This window comes from Cavia porcellus, unplaced genomic scaffold (assembly GCF_034190915.1).
Source record: "Cavia porcellus strain 051 isolate PalLab524CR breed Dunkin Hartley unplaced genomic scaffold, mCavPor4.1 scaffold_11, whole genome shotgun sequence".
Taxonomy (NCBI): domain Eukaryota; kingdom Metazoa; phylum Chordata; class Mammalia; order Rodentia; family Caviidae; genus Cavia; species Cavia porcellus.
This window is the reverse complement of record NW_026947494.1, coordinates 77,206,444-77,231,905: the sequence shown is the minus strand read 5'-3', so window position 1 is coordinate 77,231,905 and position 25,462 is coordinate 77,206,444. Positions and strand designations below refer to the sequence as shown.

The following is a 25,462-nucleotide window of genomic DNA, read 5'->3' as shown; positions in this document are numbered from 1 at the left end:
CTAGCCTAGGCCAGGACCGACGACCGCCCCACTTTTGACCATGAGAACAGTCTCTGCGGCCTGGTGGTTTGTTTGTGTCAACCTGGTGGCTGGCAAGCAGCCAAGATCCCATCATCAAGGTTAAATAGCACTTTTAAGTTTGTATTTCTGAGTTGGATAAACTGAAGCAGTTATAAGAGTAGAAATGAAGAGGATAATCTTGTCTGCATACGTAAACACAACCTCTTACATAAAACGTAAGAATTTTTATGAGTCACTCAACAATTGCTCAATTGTTTCATAAATAATTGTCTGCTTCTTGTGGTGACTTATAATGTGATCTTTAATTTCATTCATTGGAGGGTGAGATAATTGTTCTTTTATTACACAGTCTTCTATGAGCTGGACACTGTTCTAGGCTCTGGAAATCCTTCAGAAGTGAGCCTGTTCCCTTGGAGACCTTGCTTATTGTGGAGGAAAGAGAAATGTACAAATATAATTCCTGCAAAGACCGACAAATGCCAAGAAATAAAGTATTAAAGAAAGTGTGGCAAAGGCTAATGTAGAGTGAGATTTTCCAATCAAGTACTCATTTTAACCTATAAAAAGTGACAAACACATATATCTAAACCCCCACACCCCCAATGGAAAACCTTGTTTTCTACAAGTTCTCAAGGGTTAACTGTAACAGCTGCATCTTTCCTCCCAAGCAAATAAAGTAAAATAAAAATGAAGTGGAAGGTTAGGTACTTACAGACCTCACAGAGCTTAGCTGGAGCGCCTGGCCACACCCTGGGGGCGCACAGCTGGGAACAGCCCACTTTAATCCAGCTCCAGCTAATCTGGAGAAAACAGCGCCAACCGTCTCCCTCTCTGCCTTGACTATGACCCTGTTGCTCTGCTGCGTGCATGTTACTGGTAAGTAAGGAAATTCTGTGCTGTTCACCTTGCAACCATTCATTTCCCTCATGAGAAAATTTTCTCTGTGAAGACAATGAAGTCTCTTCATTCCCAACTCTCACAACCTTTTCATGCTGAAATCTATGCAAGAGAAAGTGAGTGTCATGTAGTAAAATAATTTTAAATAAAATAGTCTGAGAGCATTTGTAAGAAAATATATAACATACAAAGAATTTTTCAGGTACATTAGACATCAATAAGAATGTTTAAGATCTAATTTCATAAATGGAATCTGAAACAATTCTTTTTTATTGAAACCACACCATGAACCCTCTGTCGACTATTTTCTGGATCTCTGCCTGCCAAATACAAGTCACCAGCAAGTTCCTACTTGTCATTTAATAGCATTTTCCTCTGAATAAAATAGACTTCGGCTCTCTAGTCATATGCAAACCTAGAAAATATTACTACATGTAACTAACTGAAAATGTAATATTATTTTCATTCTTTAGTACATAGCATGATTGCAGAATTTCATCCTCCACACCAGGTTTCTCAATCATAATTATTGTCTTTGTCTATCAGCCAAATAAAATAAAAGGGGAAATTGAGAGAGTAGTTTTACAATATTTCTGAAGCCAGAGGTAATTTCTCAGGGTACTTTTTACTATGGACAAAAGAATATATGTACATTTACATACAATACACATTCCACACTCAATGATAAAAGAATTCAAGAAAAAGCCTTTCCAATTGCTCTGTTGTAGGTTTCTGAGTGTTTCATACTGTGTTTAAATAAAACAGGCTATTTTGGTATTAGGATATTCTGCTATGTTCTAAACTGAATAATTAGGCAACTTCCCAGCTCAAGGGTGATTGTATGTCTTTCTATTCAAGACGGCAACTCTATGAGTAGCTTCGAAAGTCAAAAACTGTCACAGGATCCAAGTTATCAGTGCAAAAAGCATATTTATATACAGTAATCATGTCTCAATATTATAACCTTTTGCCACAAGTACCTTTTATTCAAAGAAAAACAACTCAAATTTCTTCTATTTCAGCTTTAATAAAATTCACATTTCAAATTAATGTAATGAAGACCACAAATTCTTAGTAGATGCATTAAATATTAAATAAAAATTATAAAAAATTGACTTTGCATATTACAAAATCATACACAAAACAAATAATCATTTCATACTTGCCCTCTCTGACATAATTTACATCATTAAATGTTTAACATGGAATGCTAACCATGTAAGAAAATAGTATTTCCACAAAATAAAGTAGAACACAATTTTAATATTGTATTTGTAGTATGCAATTTAAGCCTTGTTTTCCAAAATGATAAATTACTGTGTACACAAAGATAAAGCAAGGACTGCATTTTGGGGCAGAACACAGCTAATCTTCGATTTCTAGGAAGTCCCTTTGTCTACTTTGGTTAATATCCCAGAAGCAGAAGTTTCATTTCCTTTACATTTACTGTGAATCCAGGCACTTTTTTCAAATTACATTTGCATCCTTAAAAAAAGCCTGTGGGGAGAAAAAGAAGAAAACATTAGTGACCTAGCTTTAACAACTATAAACATGCATGTTACACTGTATTTATTCATGTATTTATGTGTTTTTCTTTAATTTTGCTCAAAGGCTCTATGTATCTCATCCTAGGAATACAGACTAACGGATTCATGTAGGAGGTCTTTTAAAAGTGTAAGATGAAAACTACAGAAAAAATCACTAACGCCCTAAGCTTCACAATCAAAGAGTCACATTTATCAGCTCTGTCTTCTATAGCTCTAGATAATGCAGATTTTATACAATATTTTATTAGTTTTCCTTTTTTGCCATGCAGGACACTAAACCCAGGGCCTCATGAATGCTAACACGCGCTCTACCCCTGAGTATATCCCACCATGCAGTTTAGATTAGAATTCACTACTTACTTAGAGGGAATTTTTCAGTAATTATGTTACCTAAAGGACTTTATATTTACATAAAATACATTAAAAATTAAAAAATAGATGTTTAGTTCAATACCCAGATGATTTTTTGATTTATTCACATTTTATTTACATCATTCAAACCTCTGAGATAGTATAAAGGTAATTGATTGAAGCAGCTTGCCACTAAATACTAACTACTGAAATGCTCTCTCTCATTTCCCTAATCTAATGCAAGGGAAAGTTTTAAATTTAGCATCTTAAATATTCAGAATTAGCAGTGCTAATTATTATTAATGTTTACTATAACTTAACATAACAACAGTAGCAGCGAAAGAGCCGAGTCACAACACAGAATCATGATTGGGCATTTTATTTATCTGCTTCCTTATTTTTCTTTGTAGGTATGTTCCTTTGTGGTGTTTGTTTCGTTGCTGTTCCTGCCACGCTATATTCCACCTAAGATCAAACCTAAGGCCTCATGCACACCAGGCAAATGCTGTACCTCTCAGCTACAGCCTCAGTCTACATAGTTCGACAATCTTAAATTACAGCACTCAGATCTTTCCCTTGTAATTATTATTAGCTTTGCTAATTTAGGTTCCCAAAAGAATCTATTAGATCAATGAGTTATCACATGATTATCATTATTCAAAAAATGAGGTCAGGATTGTCTCAGTAACTGTCAAAAAAAAAAAAAAAACTTGTGAAATGGTCTATGTAAGTCTCTTGTATCTGCAGTACCACAGCCAGTGCAAAAAATTTCTATACTGAAGGTGGCCCATGAGTGTCGTTGTCACCTGTGTAACCTAATACACAAATGTCCTTCACGGGACTTGTCCATGGTGCTGAAATCTGACCCCAAAATGTAGACTGTACCACACTGGGGAAGAACTACTCATTAGAAAAATAGTGTTGCTAAGAAATTAGTATCTTTCAATATTTTATATTGATTCTACTTTTGTGAATAAGTTTTATCATTTATAGTAAGATTTTTTACTATTTACTGCCCTAAGGCTCCCAGAATAATTATGCCAGCATAAAAATGTTGAGGTCTCATTCCATTTGTCACGGAATAGCCTAGAACACATGATGACTTAATCATTATATTTTAATTTTTTTCAATTTTTACAATATCTTCTGCCTACTTGTTATGCTATATAAAATAAATTTTTCAGACCTAGTTTCTCTTATTACATCTGTTAGCCAGTTAAGAAAAGACAGACCTGTGAATCCTCCTGCTGTCTGTCTGCATGTTTTCACGCAATAACAAAGTACACTAAAAACTGTTGAATTAGCTTCTTTAATCACTCAAACCAGGAAGAGTGCCACAAAGCTCTTTATCATAAGGAAATCACTGCACAGGACATTTAAAGATTTTTTTAAAAATTAAAAATAACAATAAAACAGTTTTGAAAAGGCTAGTAGGAAAGTAACAATATTTAATACATTGCATATTTCTATATTCATAATGGTTGTTCAGAGCACAAGATACAGACACGAAGTACAGTCCAAACCATACTGGCACAAACCTTTATTTTCAATGAACTAAGAGATACCAGCTGTATAACTATCCTAACTATCTCATCTACATATATTTTTTTTCCTTTTCCCCTTTCTCCCATCACATTTTTTCTTTCTTTGGGACAGTTCCTTCCCTATGTCCAATATCTATTGTATACTTTGGATCTCATTTATTTCTGAAACACTTCAGATTAATTCAGTAAAACAATCAGTGCCTTTTAGATCACGCTTGAACACGAAGTAGACAATCCTCAGGTTCACTAGACACTGCTAAGATCAGCCCTGTTCTACTTCACTCACAGTTTTCTCAAGAGAATTAGACTCTTAGGGCTGCGGCTGTAGTCAGTGGTAGTACAGTGGATGCTCAGCATGTGTGAGACTCTAGATTTGATTCCCATCACTACCCCCCCAAAAAAAGAAACAAAAAGTGAAAAAAATCCAAAAACTTAAGTAGTATTAAACAAGATAAAAAGAACAAACACATACTCACATTCAAGGGTAAGGATTTAGGTCTGTGAGCACAGTGAATTTACTGCCAGTCTTTTCAGCAACCTGGCACATCTTTTGTAATCTAGGGAAAACATTTAGACACAAGTTATAGATGTAGTTATACTGTGGGCAACATCATGTCAATTGCCACTAATTGATTGAACAACAGATACAATTTAATAAGCACCCAATACATCAATTGCTTAACATAGATTTTCTCATTAACTCCCCCCAAAAGTGTGATTTTTATCTTCATTTAAAGACAATAAAGAGCCTCAAAATGGTGCTTATTGCATTGCTAGCACACAGTTGGGTCCCAAAAACCTGCACTGTCTCCAGCACACTGTGCCACCGCTTAAAGACTTTTTCTTTAGCTCCAATGTTTCACTCTCCTTCGTTTCCTCAGTATTATTCAATACTAATTATTTTTGAAAAAGAATTACAACAAATCTGACCCAACATCCTGAGTCCTTAAGATGAATAATCCAGATAATAAGAAACAAAATACTTAAAATTCATTTTCTTTAAAAGGAAAGTGGAGGGCTAGAAAGGAATTCTAAAAACAAGCGAGTGAGTTATTACACATAACCACAATTTGAGCATTTTAAATGATGGCACTGGAGGACAGTGTTTGGATTATTGACTTCAGTAACTTAAGTACCCAAAAGAATTCATTAGAGCAAACTTTTAATAACACAAGCTACCATTACTCAGAAAACATCCAGCACCCAGTTTATAAGTGACATGCTATAAAAACATTTACTTTAAGATAACTTATGAGGAAATTCTGAGTTACATTTCATAGTCCTTTCCGTTTTTCATTTCTATGAGGGAGGACTTTATTTATGCCAAGGAATTTGAATAATGATAAAATGCTTCAATCCAGGCAAACATTTTGATCTTTAAGGAAATCTGGCTATTTTCAGATTTGGATATATTTCCAACTAGAATGTGATTTTATTCCTTATAGTTTCAACAGCATACACAAAACTTAAGTACTGTCAGAGTTATAAATAGCTTCCCATGCAATGTTTAGTCTGTTATGTTCCATTTGAAGGCAGCTGGAGCTTAAAACTGCATACATTCACTGATGGGTAGGATATTTTTTAAACTGCCCAAGCGACTTACAAGCTGGCATTGAGCAATCCCTGGTATTGTGGTAGACTCGATGGAAATGTTTGCTACACTCAGCTGAGAATGTGACCGGCCCTGGAAGACAGGAAGAGAATGCTTATTATAAACATGGGCATGTTTTCCCAAACAGATTGCTAGCACTTTATGGATGATATAATAGAACTGTAGCTTACATCCTTCCTGCCTTAAAAGAACTTGCCTGAGAGCTCTTCCCCTCACTCAGATTCTGTGGGTGGGAGGGAGCTGTGATCTGTGGAAAATAATCTGAATTCGTTCCACATTATCAGCATGTCACAGTACGGAACCTTCGTTTCCAGTAAAACTCTTTAGAGTAACGGGAATGGAAAAGCCCCCAGATTGAAGGGGAAAAATGCACAGAGTAAATCAAGTGGATGTAAGAAGATAAACATCATTATTTTTACTTTCTGTTCTCTCTTTTTATGTGATAGGAAGACATTTATTTTACTTTTTAATTAAAGTGACACATGTTGGCTTAGTGTCCATGGCTGCTGTAAGGTAGGCAGGGTCTTGAGACTTTTCTTGTCTCCCCCTATAAATCCAAAGTAGACTCCATCAAAACGTTCACCCTTCCACCTCCCTCTACTAGAAATGGAGAAGTAGAAGAGCCGTCCACTCTGGCCATTAAGACCTCCCATCCTTACATACGAGGCAGATGGATCTCTCCTTGATCCCCATGATCAAACTTTTAAAGTTCATTAACAACTATGGTGCTTCTATTTTATAAAGGAGGAAAGCCAAATGCAAAAACTGCATCTTTCCCATACTACAGTCCTGGGATATAAAACAATAGAAGGCAGCTGAGATGATCAGGAAGAGAGAGGCAACAGGAAGTGTAAGGGGCCAACCTCATAATAATTTAGCAATTTCTCTAGAACGTGGAGCATGGGGTGGTTTGAATATGATTCACAACAGCATCAGCACAGAGCAGGTCTTCTGGGTCTAAGTTATGACACGGTCTGTCTCTCCCCTGCCCAAAACCTTGTGCTGCCCTGGGTTGCTGGGAATCCTGTCTAAATCCTCAGCCCACACTTAAGATCACGAGCACTACGCCTCCAACCTACCTTCCCAGCCATCAGTTCGCCTCTGACCCAATGCATCCTTCCCCGCGATCACCGATGTCCACGCCACCCACTTGCCCTTCCACTAACCACACAGTGAGCTGTCCTGCTTCCAGTGGATTCTTTCTGACCAGACGCTGCTCTCATCCCGGAAAAATCCTGTTCATCCCTAAATCAACTAAATACTATGTCTACTAAAAGCCATCCCTGGTTCTTGGCCAAATTATTCACTTCCTGTGTAGCCCTAAAACTTATTTACACTTCTACCTATCACAATCTGACTTGCATGACAATTCATACATGCGAGCAGCACCTGTCCGTGTTCCTGGCTGGACTGCAAGCCTCTTCCACACACTGATCTTCTCAGACCCAGTGCCTAACACAGTACCCTGCAGCCAATCTTGCTATTTGACTGAATCACTAATACACTGTGGCCTTACCTGTGAAATGCTTTATGAATTTGTCTTTCAAGTTCAAATCTCTTGGGAATATTTCTGAAAAGAAAAAAAAAACACTTCAGAGTTTCTAGAACACATTTCTAAATATCGATCATGTGCTACAAGTACAAGCACTAAACACACGAATCTTTGGTAGTTTGTGAGTTGATCTCAGATGTCTCTCTCCATCCCTGACCGTGCCATGGAGCTCCAGAACTCCAGCAGAGCTGTTTGCTGACCTCTCAGGTCATGACTAAACTTCTCATCTCCTAGCTGCCCCAAACCTGTCCCCCCATTCAACGTTTTCCCCATTGTAAATGGCACGACTTTTTACCCTTTGCTTAGTTTGGAAATCAAGAAGTTACACCTGATTTCCTCTTTCCCTTGATATTGCATCCAACCAATAAGTGAGCTTTGTATATTTCCTTTCCAAAACTTTATCCCAGCCTCATGCATTTCTGTGTCCTTCCATTAGCACAGGCTGGTCCAAGACATCATACTTCTGTGACTGTGTTTTGGCAGCAGCCTCCACACCACTTTTCTCTTCCTTATAATCCTTTTTCCCATGAAGCTGCCAGAGAAAATGAATCGAAATATACTTCAGGTCATGGGACTCTCCTACTTCAAAGGCATCAAGCTTAAAATAAAATAAAATTTGACAGTCAAGTTATAGCTCAGACTGTAGCTGGCATTCCCTAAAAATATGCTGTACAGAAAATGCAATTTATAAAAATAATTGGGCGCATATGCAACTCATTTAAAAGAAGAATCTTAAATCTTAAAAAAATGCTTGAAATACAAGGGCTTGGGGGAGCTATGAATGCTTTTATGGTAACTGACTGCTATGTATGTCGAAGATGTGACACAGACGTGAACACCTGTCACTTGCCACAGGGGAGACTGAGCTTAGACCGAATGAAGACGTGAGATTCAGTAGCTCTTCACACCTGAAAGCGCATCAGGGGTGAGACCCTGCCTCCCAGCAGGTAGCCTTGCAGCTGTGGGAGCCCTAGGCACGAGTGAGAGCGGGAGGCAGGAGCATCAGGGCTGTCACCTGCTGGGGGACAAATACCTGTGCTTTACAATCAAAAATAATGCTGAAATAAATCAGGAGTGCAGGAAACATATTTCGGCAGGTCTTCTGGAGTTCTCTTCAGTGATGTTCCAGCCTGCATGAGGCCCTTTCCCCCACACCTCTGGGACACTCAACATTGCAGCTGGCCAGGGGCGCCGCACCAGCACTTTCTGAAAGATCGGCCAACTAAGTGCAAAAACAAGTGCTTAGAAGTCATTCTACTCCCAGGAGCATTGCAGACGGTGGGCAATGATGACAATTCGGGTTTGTAAATAAGTGACACATTTTAAGTAAGCTATCCCCTACCCTCCACCTTTCAAACGCACTGTGTAACTTCTGTCAAAGTAGTTGCCACATTTTGATCAGCATGACGGTGCATAGGGCGTATGTCTGTCCCCATTACAATCCTCAGGGCTTTAACACCGGCAGCGGGCACAGCACTACTTTGCCGACAGGGGGCGCCTGTTACAGTTCAAATGGAAATGGCGCAAGCTTCGTTGGCGCTCCCTACAGGCCACCAAAAGCATCACAGTTTTAGTACAATTGGCTAAATATATCCATGGGCAAACTGACACCAACGAAACAAGGCGTTACAGACCCTAACCCTAACAGACTGATGTAACCGAAACTGAGATGCGGTACTTAAGTAGTAAGTACTTAAGTAATGAACAAGCGATACCTGTGCAAGAAGAAGAAAAAGGAAGAACCGCCCTTGGGTTTGATTGGCTGAGGGAGAGTGGAATGAGGCAGAGACAGAGGCAAGGCTGCAGGTGGACCTGGCCTCGGGAAGAGGCAGGGAGATTGGAGCAAGAGAATGACAAAGTCGAGCTCCATTTAAGCTTTAAAAAAAAAAAGGTCTATTGCACAAGGGTAATTGCTAGGACAGATTCTTAGGTGTTCTTACCATAAATAGTACCTGTAGAATGGTGGCTACGTTGGTTTGCTTCCCTACAGTAAACATTTCACTATGCATACATTTAGCAAGGTATCATGTTGTGCACATGAAATATAAGCAACAAAAATGTCATACACAGTTCAAAAGCCTTTTAAATAAATATTAAAATATTAATAAATATTAAATATAAGTAAATAAGTATTAAAAATAAAAATTTAGGGGCTGGGGATTTAGCTCAGCGGCATAAGCGCCTGCTTTGCAAGCAGGCAGTCGTGAGTTCGATCCCCGGTACCGATAAAAAGGAAAAAGACAAAAAAAAAAAATTTAATGATCGGGATGTCTACTATGCAAGAGCAAGAGGCAGAGACTACTTTAAATGTCTACAGAGCAGAAGTCGAGTCTAAGACCCCACCTGCCAAGCCTCAGGCTGGCAGACACTGTTCAGGAGCACAGGGAGCCTTGCACCCGTGTTCACAAACTAAGTTCCACGGGACACAGCCACTTCCACTGCTCCTGTGTGGTCACTCAGCAGCGTCCAGGCTGAGGGGTTGTTACAGGCAAATTTGCCCACAAAGCCCAGGTTCTACACTTTCTGGCTCTCTCTATAAAAGACAACCCATAGCAGTCTCCTCTCTGTACTAAACAGCAAGAGACACCAGGAAAGAGAGCTCTGAGAGTTGAGAGATGTTTCCATGCTCATCCTTTTTACGACTCTCAATTTTTGAACATGTCTGTATTAAGTTTTTCAATAAAAAACTGGCCAATTGAAAATAAATTTGCATTTTTTCATAAGATGCAAACTTTGATCTATCCCTGCCATTGTGTAATTTTGTAATTTATGGCTGCTATTGTTCTGTATTATTACTTTCTTATACTGGCTTTACCAGATACTTTAAGACCCATCTTGTGCTCTTTCTGTCTTAGCTCTAATATCAGGGATTTCTCCAAAGAGTCCTGATTCCTTTTATTTATAAAAGACACAAGAAACAAAGGGCCAGGCCCCTGGCAAGCCAAACGCCCCTGCTGTTACTGGGATGCAGTGGCTTCTGGGGATGTAGCTCACTATGTTCCTGAGTTCAATCCCCAATACTGAAGGAGAAAGTAAAAAAGAAATGTCCTACACCCAATGCTCCATATCTGTAAGTTCTGTGTCTTCAAGTCAACCATTTTCCCCCAATATACCTGGGGAGGATGCATCTATACTAAGTGTGTACAGCCAGGCATGGCAGTGCACACACCTGCAGTCCCAGCACTCATCAGGCTGAGGCAGGAAAATCATTGCAAGTTCGAGGTCACCCTGGGCTACAAAGTGAGCTCCAGGTCAGCCCAAACTGCACAGCAAGACCATCTCAAAACGACAAAAGAAAAAAAAAGTTTCACTAATTGTGTACAGACTTTTTCCTAGTCAGTGTTCTCTAAACAATACCATATAATGACTGTTTCCATCATATTTGCAAGACTTAGGTTTTATAAGTAATTTCGGGATGATTTAAAGTACACATCAAGATGTGCATGGGTTATATGCAAATGCCAAGCCATTGTGTGAAAGTAAACTTTGTGAAATTTGCTACTGGGCAAGCAGGTGTGGAATCCATCCCCCATAGATTCTGAGTGAAAACCGAATTGTGCTTTAGTTTTCCAGGACTGCTATGACAAAATTCCTGGAATTAGATGGTTTATAGCACAGGATACTTAACGCCTTGTGATCTGACAGCCAGAAGTCCGAGGTCAAGATGTGGGAAGGGCCACGCTCTCTCTGAAGGCTCAAGGGAAGGACCCTTCCTTACCTCCCCAACTGGGGCTCCCTGAAGCCCCTTGTGCTCTGTGGCAACCTCCCATGCGACCTTCATCATGACTCGGTGTCCTCCTGCATCTCTGCATCTCCACGTGGCAGTGGATAGCAGGATTACACACACACACTGAACTAAGGACCTTTTTGTTACCAGCTTCACTCTAACTAATTATATCTGCAAGGCCCCTGCTTCCTAATAAAGCCACATTCCGAGGCCCTGGGGTGTGGTGCTAGAACATTTCTTTCTGGTGTGACAAAATTCAACTCATGGAAATCTCAATCTACTAAACAAAAATACTGATTTTATTAGTTGAGTTATCAACATTATTTATTTGCACCATTAAAAAAATTACTTCTAAATGGTTTATCAAAAATTACAGAATTTTTTAGTTACAGAATTTCAATGTATGCATAACTTTTACATAAACACAGACATTCTGTTAAGTCCCTTGCAAAAGAGATCAGTTCGTCAATTTGGTCAACACAAGTTGTAATGAACCAATGGTAAAGAATATTCCAACTAAAACACTTCTCCAAACAGAAAATAGTTTTGAAACACTGACTCCAGGTAATTTAGAGTGCTAAAAATTGTTCAGAGATCGCATTTAAGCTTTTTATAAAGTAACATTTGAAAAAGTATATTAAATCATTGTTTTTCCCTCACAAATAGGCTTTTGAGAAAAAATTCATATCCTAATATTGAAAACAGAATCATTCTGGAAGATCCCAACTGCTTTCAAGACATTTTTTAAAATTATTTTTTATTATTGGGCAGTTTCAGCTACACCAAAAACTTACATATCACGTTCCCAACATCCTATTTCTCCTACTTACACATTTCTTGCAATTAATGACCCTGTACTGACACACTATTACTCACAAAGCTCTATATTTCATTAATTTTCGAATCTCCCTAGTTTTTGCCTAATGTCCTGTTGTTGTCATATCTCCCAGGGTCCATTTGGCTGTAACAGTTTTTCAAATTTTGTTTTGGATGACTCTGACAGCTTTAAGGAATTCTGGTTCAGTATTCTGTGGAGTGTCCTTCATCTGGAATTTGTTTTTCTCATGACTACATGTGGGCTATCAGTTTGAGGCGACCACACAAACAAAATGGCATTTTTTCTTACATCGTATCAAGGGTGCAGAGAATCAGTATTATTTGTTATCTGTGGTGTTGACCTGGCTTACCTGGCTGAGGCAGTGTTGTCTCCACTGTAAAACTCATCCGTGCCCTTACCTTCCTTTTCATCAGAGATCACTGTGCTGTGCATCTACTAGGGGTCATGTTCCTCCCAGCCTTGAGGGTACGGTAGCCATGTGAATTAGTCTAGATTCTGCATGAAAGGTTTCTCACCTCGACCCTAGGTGTTTACTTATTTACTAAACATCTTATTTATACTGATGTGTACTCCTAGGTAGATATTTGATTCACTGGGTTATAACCTAATATTACTTTATCATTTAAATGATCCCGTCTGAACCACTGGAAACTTTTAGTGGATTTGTGCAAACTTTGTTATACTGCTGTTATTATGTAATTTTGTCACTGTTGCTATTGTTCTGCATTCCTACTAATTTGTTTTAAATTTCTGGCTTCACCAAGTACTCCAAGACTCATCTTACTATTTTCTGTCTTAGCTCTGGGATTTCTCCAAGGAGTCCTGATTCCTTTTATTCTGAAACAACACCAGAAAGTAAGAATCAGGCCTTGGTGGACTGGTTATTGAGGTTTCACATGCCTGTAATCCTAGCATTTAGGAGGCTGAGGCAGGAGGATCCTTTTGAGCTCTAGGCCAACGTGGGCTACACAGTGAGTTCAAAGCCAGCCTACATTACAGTGTGAGACCTTGTCTCCAAAAAAAAAGATATCCATGTAGGACACAAATGACTTTTTAATTTACCTTGTGTTGTAATTATTTTTAAATTGCACATGGTGTTTGATAGAAAACCACCTGTGCACAGTATTTCACTCATGATGTAAAGATTATATTAGAATAGCTTTATATGATCTGAATTTCAGCACATAGTCCTCCTTGTGCTATTCCCCCTACCTGACAGTCACACTCTGTCCTAGTTGTGGAGTGTCCTCCCCTGAAATCTGACAGTTACACTTGGTCTTCTCAATCAGAGCAAAATTCTCCTTCAAGCCAAATAATGCCATAGAAGCCCTAGGTTTCTTCCTATATAAATCACATTAGACAGACAAAATATCTCTAACATCCCTTCCAAGTCCTATGAAAACATGACGACAAAATTCTCACATTACACTGTATGTTTACCAAAGAGCAAAATATTAAGTGAGTCCAGAGAGCTTGGAAAAATACGAAATTAGGTTGCAAAGTAGATTTATTCTTGGTTGTAAACAACAGAACAAATTATGTATTATATAAACAGCCATTTCATCTGAGGCTGATCTCATGGAAACGATTTATTAAGTTACTGGCATAATTAGATAATCTTCCTTCCAGATTTAAAACTATCATTTTATAGACCTTTTTAAAAAAGTCTTATAAAAATGCTAAAACATTTCATAAACAAATACATAAACAGCGTTTCACACTGGAGTGACATTTTATGTGCAGTTGTTAAGAATCACAAACCATCAGAAAACTGTCAAGCATAAAACACAGAATCCAGTGCTGATGTAGCTAGACAGCTAGAAGCCTTTTCAGTAGACTGAGCTCCTGCAAGTCCCCAGACTGCAGTTGATCCCACAGTAAATTCACTCCAGTCTACAAGCGTACCCTCCAAGAAGCAAAAACTTGCTTTTACTGAGGCCAAAAATAAAGAGAGCAAGTTAGAAGGCAGAAACACAGGTCCTGTGGGGAAAGGTCAAATTTGAGATTCTCATAGTGGAGATATTCAGCACAGTGTGGTTATGTGAATTTAAAAAATAAGGGGAAGGAGGAAATGTATTCTGGAATCAGCATCACAGAGGCAAGCTGAACTAGAACAGTGTCTATGACTATACCAGGGAAAACTCCAAGTATGAAAAACCCACGGGTAAAAGTGACTCCAGGATGTCTGAAGAAAAGGAGTTCAGGGAGAAAGAATGTTAAGAGAAGAGGGGAACAAGGGGACAGTAACTGTGGAAATACAGCAACCACTTGAAGAGGATAGGAAGGGGTCAGCACAGCAAAGCATCCAAGAGGCAAGTGTCACGGTTTGTCTCTAAAATATCCCTTCAACCAAGTGTGATGGTGCACACCAGCAATCCCAGCCCTTGGGAGACTCAGGCAGGAGGACTGCTGTGAGTTCAAGGCCAGCCTGAATTAATAGCAAGACCCTGTCTCAAAAAACAGAAAGAACAAAAGAAACAAAGAGAGACAGAGACCAAGACCAAGAGAGGGAGAGACACAGACACCCTTCAAAGGTGAGCTGGGCTCTGGGAAGGTGATTGGATCATGTGGGTGGTTAGCTCATTGGTCTACTGATCCACTGATCTGCTGAACGGGATATTAGAAGGTGAGGCCACACTGATGGCAGTCCTAGGCGCCGGACCTCAGGGACTACATTTTGTCCCTGGTGCCTCTCTCTGTCTCGATCCCTCTCTCTCCTCTCCCTTTTTCCTCTCCTCCTCTCTCCATCCTTCTCTCCATTGCTGGCTGCCATAAGATGAGCAGTCTTCCTCCACCACCCACTTCTGGTAATGAAGCCAGCAGACTGAAGGAAACCTCTGAAACTGGAAGCTGAAAACCAACTTTTCTCCTTTAGTTTGTTACTTCTCAGCTATTTTGTCACTGAAAAAAGCTGACCAACATGAAAAACTGGTCTTGAGAAATGGGATTGTTGCTGGAGTTATACCTGCCCGTGTGGTTTAGAACTGATTTACAGGAGGAGTTTGGAAGTTTGGAGACACAGATTATGAAAGCCTTTTAATTTTTATAGGTGCTCACAGCTAAGAATTTCCTTTGAGTCTCAGAAAACTTTGGATTTAGACTTTTAAGCAATGGTGGAACTGTTAAGACTTTGGAGACTCTTAGGGATGGATTAAACACACTTTGTCTTATGAGATGAATTTTTGGAGGGCAGGTGTTTAATAGTCTGATTTCAATCTAAAATGTCTCCCCAAAGTTTTGTGTCAAGAGGTAGGACTGGGGGCTGGGGATTTAGCTCTGCAGCATAAGCGCCTGCCTTGGAAGCAGGCAGTCGTGAGTTCGATCCCTGGTACCGGTAAAAACGAAAAAGACCAAAAAAAAAAAAAAAAAAAAAAAAAGAGGTAGGACTAAGTGACTGGATCACAAGGGCTGTAACTTCTTCAGATTAATGCACTAAGATCATGATCTGAAGGCTCCGGGAAGTGATAGAAACTTAGGAGGTGGCACACAGCGAAGGGAGTGGGTCACTGGGGCATTACCTGGGGATCATATCTTGTCCATGATTCTTCCTTTCTGTCTTTTTCTGATCTCTCAGCTTCCTGCTGCCATGAAATAAGCTGCTTTCCTCCACTCACCCTTATGCAATGATGTTCTGCCTTAGCCCTAACCCTAAGCCTAACCCTAACCCTAAGGGAGCTAGCCAACATGGATCGAATCCTCTAAAACCGTGAGCCAAGTTAAGTATTTCCTCCTTTACATGGCTGGCGTTGGCTCTTGTTGTCATAGTAGCAGAAAGCGAACACATCAAGCAAGATAATCACCACCGACTGCCCACAGTGGGTGGGGTGAAGTCAGGGCAATGCGATAGGAGAAACAGATAATGGGAAGGGAGGGTGGTCAGCTGGAAAGGAGGTCACATCTTGTCCTGTCAGTTTGCATTGATCATACCTTTTTACTTTTATATTCCTGGTGATTTGACATCTGAAAAGCCTTCTAACCCTGAATGGACTGATCTTGTGTACACTGACTCCTAGACATGGCAAAAGGCTCACCTGTAAATTTGCCTTTCAGATGCCAACCAATCAATGCAGACTCCGCTCCCCACATGCCATCTATTGGCCTCTCAGAGTCATTGTCACCTTCTCTTAGTCACCCTATGTCCAGGCATAAGACAGCTAGGGACAGCCCTGCACACCAGAGCTCACTGAAATTACTCAAACTAACGGACCCCAAGCCTGCCTATCCTGGTTTTCAGTAGACCTGCTGCCTGGCCCCTCTTGTGCCACACCTCCCGTTCCTAGGGACCTGTAAAGACAACTCCTTCCATCAGGACAATCATGTTCCTGTTTCCGTGGCTCACAATACTCGCATAAAACAAACCCCGGTACATTTTAAAACACGGATGATGGAGGAATAGTAATCTAAGATCTGTTTTATATTATTTGGCAACAATGCAAATGGTAGTTATATGAAGGCTTGTATCTACCTGTACAGAATTTTACAAAACCTAAATTTTCTAAATAAATTCCTTCCTAGGGGCTGGGGATTTAGCTCAGCAGCATAAGTGTCTGCCTTGCAAGCAGGCAGTCGTGAGTTCAATATCAATAAAAAGGAAAAAGACCAAAAAATAAATAAATAAATAAATAAATAAATTCCTATGAAGCAATAGAATTCTTTGAGCAGCAATTTTCCAGTATATTTCACAATGTCCCACTCTCTAAACATTTTTAACATGTATAATTTAATTACTATTTCAATGCATCCCTCAAAAGTCCATGTTTAAAAGACTTGGTGCCCAGCCCTGGGGATTTGGGGATATAGCATAATCTTTAAAAGGCTGAGTCTACAACGTGAGCTCAAGGCCAGCCTGAACTGCATAGCGAGACCCTGTCTCAAAAAGACAAAAAAAAAAAAAAAAAAAAAAGGCTGAGTCTACTGGCTGGTCCTCTGGGCCTGGAGGTGTTTCCTTGAAGGTATCCCCTTTTCCTGTCCTGTATCTCAACCATGAGGCAATAGTTTTTCCACATACTGCTGAATGTGCTGCCTCACTTCAAGTTCAAAACCATCCAGGTCAGTAACTATGAACTGAACCTTCTCAAACTGAACTGAACCTTCTCAAACTGAGCCAAAAGAAATTTCTTTTCTTTGTAAGGTAGTTATCTTCAATACTTTAGTATTCTGTATTAATGCAATAAAGTTAACACAACTTGATTACCATAATGTTGGAAGTTTTCCAAAGTTATTGAAAATACCTAATTAAAAAGGAAGATAGAATAAGGAATCAGAGGAAATGTCTTTCCTAAGTGGAATATATGGGTTTAAATGTATAAAATCACAAACACTAATAACACAGTAATGACATTGAACCAACATTTGTCAGCATATAAGACAAACAAGTTGATTAGTTATTGCACCCAAAAATCTAGCCTGCTAAGTTTCTTTTCTTTTTTCTAAAGTATTTTTTATTTATACTCTACAGAAGAATTTTTCAAGGACACTTCATAAATTAATGTAATGGTAATGAGTAATTTAATGTAGTGAATCATTTTATTCTTTAGACTTAAACTTCAAGCTGTAAATCTTGCCTTAAAACAAGACTCTTCAAATCTACAAAGAAACTCTAGTCACAGAAAAAAAACATTACCAAAAGATAATTTTCCTAACCCAACAAGCACACTGTTTTTCTTTTCTTAGCAACAAGCAGCAGCAAATTTCCCATAAATCAATATAACAAAGTTTTGAAGCAGTCATGGTGACATTTATCTTTTCAGGTTCACTGCTGCTCTGATGCCAGTGCAGGACGTGCAAGCAAAAGGCCACACTCCTGTAAGACAAGGGTCCTGCCCAGGCGCCACCCCTCCTGATGGGTTCTCTCTGGGTACAGCTGCGACACACGGAACTCAGAGACACACACACACCTGTCCAAGGTTGCAATGAGCCTATACTCTTCCTTACAGGAGATCCACACCATGGAAAGGATCAAGATCCAATTACTACTGATACCGTGCTTAGTAAGCTGTCAGCTAGAAATAATCATCTTTGGGAGTTTTAATTTTTTATTGTTTTTGCACAAGTTACTATCATTTCCTAAAGATGACAGTTTTTGGATTGGCTCACATATAATTTGTTTTATGTTCACAGAGAAAATACAGTCTACCACATGGGAATTAGACATGTCAAGTGATTAACATGAACCGCAGTTATAAGCTCTGTACAATTCAAGCAAAATTGAATGCTCATATGTTAGTTTTTTAAAACATTTGCAGGAGCACAATGGAAGTACTCTTCAAGAGAGTCCTTACATTTTAGATGAGTAACGTACCATTTACTAAAGTTTCCTCTAGACATTTACTCTTTCCTAGGTGACACTGTATTTCTTCACCTAGCAGCTGGCGTGACACTGTTCCCGCGACTCCTTTGCAGCCACCTTGCCCTGCTTCTCAGCCCCTCCTCATCGCTTTCCCTTCTCTCCTCCATACCTACCCAGCCTTATCTTCACAGTGTCCAGTGGGCTGAAGGAGGGCCAGCTGGCCTGCAGTGACTGGAACAGCATTTCCCCAAATGGGACCCTCAAAGCTGAATTCCACGAAATTTGAACAAAGGTAAATTTTTTAAAAGTGTGGATAATACTGATGTACACAGTTTCCTTTTCTGGCAGAAATCATGGTGTTAATATTGTGATTTTTCAAGAAGGAAGGTAATGGCCATTTTCTGAAGCTGGTAGACCAATGAAGTTTATTTCATAGATTATCTTTCAGAACACACTGGAGTACGTGGCTATCAAATGGGAGTTACAGAAGGAATGGACAGAGCAGACAACGGATGTAGTTGGAGTTGTGAAGGTGGTGAGCAATTGTCTTTATCTGGAAGGAAATTTCCAGAAGGTTTTGATATGCCACCTTTTTCCTTCCCATGTCCCTCCATTTAATAATCAGGTGCTTCCAAAAACTCAATGTGCATTAGGCTTTTCAAAGACTCTGTGGATATGCAGACTTCCTGATTGCACTCATAGATATATTAGACCAAGAGCCATGTCCAAGAATTACATCTGAAACTTGCATGTGATCTCATGAAACTTATGTTAAGCACCACTGCCGTAGTAAGTGGGGAGCGAGATCATTGTCAAAAGGGAAGCAGGTCAAGAGTGGAGGGAACTCAAGGAGGGAAAGGGTAAGGGATGAAATAGGAAGTTGGATAAATTATGAGTATGTACCAACTCCACACAAGGGCTATAAACGGTCTGCACTGCAAACATGAACAAAAAATAAAAAAGAAAGGAACCGAGGTATGGGTGGAAATGGAAGGGAGGGAAAGGAAAGAGGATGGAAAAGGGAATAAAGATACGTTGTGTGCATATGCATACACTCTCCACAATGAATATACTAATTACACACTGCAAATGTGTACTTGAAATCCCAGTTTTTGTAGCCAGTATAGTGGTTGGAAACTAGTGCCCTATGACTCGGGCCATTCCAGCATGGGGAAAGGAGCACTGGGTGATCCTGTCAACTGCCTGCACAGAAGTTCTAGCCTGCAAGCAGGCAAAAGTTACTGCCAGACATGCTGTGAATGGGCAGAAATGCATGCGTGTGGGTCAGCCTTGGCTGCTGACAGTGGGTGTTTATGACCATAGCACAGACAGATTTATGGTCATAGCACCTGTGAAGTGCACATGGTAAAGCCAGGCGTGGTGGTGCACTCCTGTAATCCCAGCACTCAGGAGGCTGAGGCAAGTAGATATTTTAAGTTCAAGACAGGCTGGGCTACAAAGTGAGCTCAAGGCCTGCCTGAACCACATAGTGAGACCCTGTCTCAAAAAGACCAAAAAAAAGAACACCACATATGGTAAAAATTATGTATGACTTTGTCACCTTATCATCTTAAAACATTTAAAAATGGAATATGATTGATACGTTTGTTTGGCTCTAACAGTTGTTTCCCTGTGTGTACATGTATCAAAACCTCAGGTTCCTGACTTAAACATACACAACACAATTTTTTTAAAAGTTCAAATACCCACCCACCCCTTCCTCAGTGATATGCAAAGTAGCAAAAGCTACTATCTTTCCTTCACTCAACAAGTATGACTATCTAAGTGGGTGGAGAGAATGGTAAGAGCCTTACATGGCACAAATAAAATTCCATTATTACTCAAGTCCAAACAGTATGCAAATACACCTGGATTTTTTGTGAAGCTTTTATCAGAAGTGTGGGATAGTTGCAAAGCGAATCCAGGGGTTAGATTATTTTTGAGCACAGAAATAACTGCAAAGGCATTGCAGTGATAGCACAAGTAGAGGGTTGGAATATTAGGAAATATATGTTTGTTATTCATACATGCTTCCCAGCACCCAACTCCTAAAACCCTTGAAAAAGTCCCAGTCATCATGTTTTATTGCATGTATGTCTTATTCTGTATCCTTTATAATCAACTAGCAAACATAAGCATGGTATTTCCCAGAATTCTACAAACTTCCCTATCAAATTAAATGCAATTTGGCCTGTGTAAACGTTGGCCTGAAAGCTGGGGTGTGTGTGGAGTAGTGGTGTCTACAGACCAGTTCAAAGTCCCAAGCATGGATACACCCGAGATTAGATTACTAATGGCTTTCTGATTACATTTTAGCGCCCTGAACCTGTACCACTGCACTTTGACTTTCTTCTCTGACCATGAACACCGGAGACCACCAGTGCTCGCTTGCTGGTGAGAAGACACCACCATCCTCAGGTCTTCTGAGGAGCAGAAGTCTGCTGTGTTGACAGTTGAGATGTAAGATCAAGGGGGAAAAGTCTGTATGGCACTCATGCCACAGCAGGAAGGTTGTTATCACTGAAAGCTCTAAAAGGGTCGTCACTAGCCTCGTTGGTGAACAGACAGAATTCCAACAGGAAACGACGTAAGAACCTTCCAGAACATAGCATGGCATCTGTGAGGAGCAGCACAAGGCCTGAGTGGCACAAAAGCAGTCCCTGACAGAGCCACAGAAAGAGGTGGTGGGAAAAGAAAGTGTAAGGAAAGAGACCTGCCTTCCAGAGGAGTTGGAGTTTTTTTTTGGAGACTCAAAAGAAGCCACTACAGACCTGTGACTTATGTAGCCCAGCACTAATAAGGAATATTCATTTGTGATTGCTCAGGATAACCTCACATAAACGATCAGTTTCTCTTTAAGCTCCAGATTAGCAAAGTTTTACATGAAAACAACACAGATCTAGCTCTCAAAAGTCTACAGAAAAAGTGTATTTCCTGAAATCTCTTGAAAAGGGAAGTTACACAGGGGATATAGCATTGACTAAAACTTCCCAGGAGTCCTCCTTACGCTCCTATCACCCCATTTTCCACCTCTTCTCAAACTCACGCAAGCCATTTTTGTTACTCTACAGCACCCCAACTCAAAGCCTGGTTGTGTATATTTCAGTGGGTGAATACAGTGTCCCTTTCTAATGGCAGACTTTATGTGCTTTCTTCTGCTGGCGGGATGATCAGAGAAAGTGGAAGGAAAGAACAAGAATAAGAGGATGAGAGTAAAGGTTACAAAACCTCATAATTTCTCATTCTTAGCCCAATAAGATAGACTGGCAAGGGTGAGACAGGTGGAGGAAAAATCAGATTCTAGACATTTGTGGAAGGACTTATTTGGTGAACTGACCTGAAAAACACAGTCAACAACACTTGTGAACTTTATAACCCTCGGCCCATCGAAGTGACCTCAAATGTGTGCTGAAGGCTAAACTAGTAGGTGAATGCACTCATGAAGAACGGGGAGCAGGGAGGATCAAGGGGAACCAAGCATGGTGAATCGTAAGTGCTCCTGGGAACCACGCACTGTCCCCCCACTCTCCCTTGACAGTCCTTAAAGGTACCATCTGTGTGGCTCAAAGGTTTTTACGTTTACTGCTTCTCCTACCTGCAAATAGTTCTCCCCCTCCAGCCTCACATCTATACATAAGTTGCCTATCAAAAAGGGAGAATGCACAATTGCATGTTGTTATACTGTGAAAGGTATTTTTGTCCTTGTGCAATAAAAATCCTAAAACCCTTGGAATCTCTAAAATAATCACGCATTTCCACATGCTAATAAATTGGCAGCAACCAGCCCCTAAGTAGCTTCAAAATCCCCAAGATTAGAGGATTAGAATTCTCTCTGGGAAAGAAGAGGGGCTGAAGGTTAAACTGATCACTACTGACCAATCACATAATCAATCAGCTCTATGTAATGAAACTTCCTCAATGAAAACTTCAAAGCACAAAGTTCCCAGCACTCCCAGACAGCTGACAGTGCAGGCACTCATGGAAGGTGGCGGGTTCAGAGAGAGCAGAGAGAAGCTCAAGGCCCTTCCCTCATACCAGGCCTTATGCATCTTTCCATCTGTGTACCCTTTGTAACCTTCTTTACCATAAATCAGTAAATGTTCCCCTGAGTTCTGTAAGCTTCTCTATTAAATTAAGTGAGCCTGGAAAGTGAAGTGTGGGAACCCCGATCTATAGATTTATAGGTGGTCTTCAGAAGCACAGGGAAAAGATCGGCACCTGAAAAGCTGGGGCGGGAGTGAAGGTCAGTCTGAGAGATCGAGTTCTTAACCTGTGGGTTCTGATCTCCCAGACAGAAGATGTGAGAGCTGAACTGAATTACAGCACAATTTGCAGGTGCCCTTTGCAGAACCAGTTGTTTGTTTAATGTGAGGGAAGGGAAACCCCACCTATCTGAAGTCAGAAGGCATCCGTGTGTGGGAGTATAGTAGGAGAAACTGTGCCTTCTCCTTGCACAAGCAGCAAGGATTTCAGCCTCCAGAGGCAAATACGCACCACTGGGTGTTGGCACTTATCATGTTGCCAGCAGGGATGGGAGTCCTTGACCTCCAGGATCTGGAAAATGTTTCATCCTACACAAGCCATGACACTTGGCATCTCCCGAGCATGTCCCATGAGAACATCCACAGGGTCCTTGTCCTCTCTGTATCCAAGCTTGGCCCTGATCCCTACCCAAGTGCCCAATCCAGACCACACTTCCAGTATAAGGAGCGACTCTTTCCTCCCCAGGTGCACTGAGCACAATAACCAAAAGATGAAACCACCCTGAGCAGCGGCAGAGAGAAACAGACTTTAAGAATGACCTGTGGGTCCCTTACTGTCAAGCCATCTTGCTTTTCAAAACTTCAGATCCTTGCCACTTTCCCCTTTAAATAGTGTTCTTTTCTCTCTCTTGTAATTCACATCGGTGTCAGTAAATCTGCACTGTCCTCAACCAAAGAGAAAAGATCTTTTAAAGTGCAAATGAAACAGAGGGTCTGAATTACTGTGTCACCATCTATGTTCCTGATGAGACTTTCTCCCACTCTTTTCACATTCCAAAGGGACACTGTGTCCTCTGAGATAAACAGCTGGGATGACAGTAACCAAAGTGTGTAAGTGTGGCACTATCCTGGCGTCCCTGGGTATTGTCGTGGTCCCCTTCCAGAGGGCTCTCCATCTGCCAGTCAGACTGAAAGGCTCAGTCTGGGCTCTCCTCACACATTGCTCAGCACCCACCTCAGCCTCCCAACTCCTCCTGCTTCACACTTGCCTGCAGAACAGGTCACCGTTTTCTACCTTCATTCAATGCAGGAGTCACCAACACGCGCGCGCGCGCACACACACACACCCAAGTGCTGGAAAGGGCTCTGCCGTAAGCAGCCTCAGCCTTCAGCAGGACGGCTGCCATGTAAAGACAGGTATTCAGTATGACTGCAGAGTGAATGTGTCATCATATTATGAAATAAAAAAATAACACTAAAAAAAATGAGGCACAAGCTATGGAGCTATGTGGACCTATGTCATGAGATCCAGGTGGAAGCTACTGGGTATCATGAGGGCACCTGAGCTTGGTCCAGTCACTAAAACACATGTAGTGGCCTGAAGATGGACCCTTTCACTCCCAGCTCCTGCCACCAGTCCATCTCGCCATGGACCTGAACAGGGACACTTTGCATAGCGTGTTGTCTTTTGTCACCACCTTCCTTCTTCCTGACCTGTGTCCTGACCTCCCACACAGCCCACCTGCCCCTGGCCTCCTCCCCTCTGCCTTCCCTCTTCTTCTCCTCCTCACTCACAAGAGTTCTCTACCCTTAAATGTCCCTGCGCCTCTAAAATGATAACTTTCTCTCCCTCCTCAATCGCTCACCTACAGAGGGATGCATCAAAGCACCAGGAAGCTGGGTATCCAGCATTGATCTGGAAGCAGCTGGCACTCAAGAAAGGTCTGAGTTGCCATCTATTACAGCAACCTGCGAGAATTCCGTGTCAGGGCCCGGTCCCTGAGGCCAGCTCAAAACCACAAGGAAAGGTCATTCATAAGAACGTTCAGGTGTCTCGGACCAGTCCTTGTTACTTAATTCTCAAAAAGACTCAAGGCCCAGAAATGAGGCGCTGACAGGTCCCTAAGCTGTCCATTACACTGAGCCCTTGGGACGGAAACCCAGATCTTCCAGCTATTTGATCAGTTTATTTCCAAGCAAGTCTGCCACACCTGAAAAAAATGATTCGCCAGCCAGAATCTGTCTAAGCTCAGTTGTGCTAAGTCTAATAAACTATCATCCTTTCCCCAGAAAAGCAATCTGTGCAGCGGGACAGTCAAGATTCTCCAAGCGCGCGCCTCGTGCCCGGGTTAGCTCAGAAAGTAACCCAGAAAGACTCAGGCTCGGGCGGCGGAGGACAGAACCGGCCAGGACTCACCAGCGCTCCGGGAGGCTCCGGGAGCCGGGCCCGCCCCCGCCGCGGGCAGGAAGAGCAGAGGCTTGTGCTCCGCGCCGCGCGGGGCTCTGCGCCCCCGGGGTCGCGCGTGCGTCTCGGGCGGGGACAGAGCCAGCGCCAGCAGCAGGAGAGCGGGCAGCGGGGCGCCCGCCTTAGCCGGCCGCATGTCCTTCGCGGTGGCAGGAGCCGGGCCGGGTGCAGAGGGTCTGCAGCCCAGACGGGGGCGGCAGGACGAAGATCGCGGCTGCCGGGCGAGCCGGGTCCTCCGCGCGTCGCCGGGGCTCAGGCTGCGGTGGCTCCGGCTCCCAGCGCCCGCCGAGCGCTGAAGTCTACGCCGCGGGTCGCGGGGGGCGGGGGCGGGGGCGGGTCGTGGGCAGGAGGGCGCCGCCCCCGGGGCGCGACCCTCGGGCTGGCGGTCCCTGCGGGCGCAGGCGGGGCTCGGGGCTCACGTGGCAGGCCCGGTGGGGGAGCACGGGTCACCCCGCGGCGCACGGCAGGTCTTCTGGGCTCGGGCTCCAGCTGTGGTTTTCTGGATCGCAGCTTCCCCTGCCCATCTGGGCCCAAAGACCGCGCAACTTTTAAATCTGGGAGGAAAAAAGCCGTGCAGCTGTGGATTCCCACGCACTCAGCCCGAGGGTGCGCGCGGGTCTCGGGCTGCGCGGCGCCA

General features: G+C 41.8%; 1 protein-coding gene across 1 annotated transcript; it reads right to left on the bottom strand.

The window, feature by feature from the left end:
* Window positions 1-1,200: 1,200 nt before the first annotated feature.
* On the bottom strand, window positions 1,201-25,122 carry Alkal1 (ALK and LTK ligand 1). The gene is made up of 5 exons (XM_063257877.1): window positions 24,778-25,122; window positions 7,489-7,542; window positions 5,964-6,044; window positions 4,837-4,917; window positions 1,201-2,415 (listed from the first exon to the last, which is right to left on the bottom strand). Exons 1-4 carry the CDS (start codon window positions 24,959-24,961, stop codon window positions 4,853-4,855), a joined length of 384 nt encoding a protein of 127 aa, XP_063113947.1. The 5' UTR covers window positions 24,962-25,122; the 3' UTR covers window positions 1,201-2,415; window positions 4,837-4,852.
* Window positions 25,123-25,462: the final 340 nt, after the last annotated feature.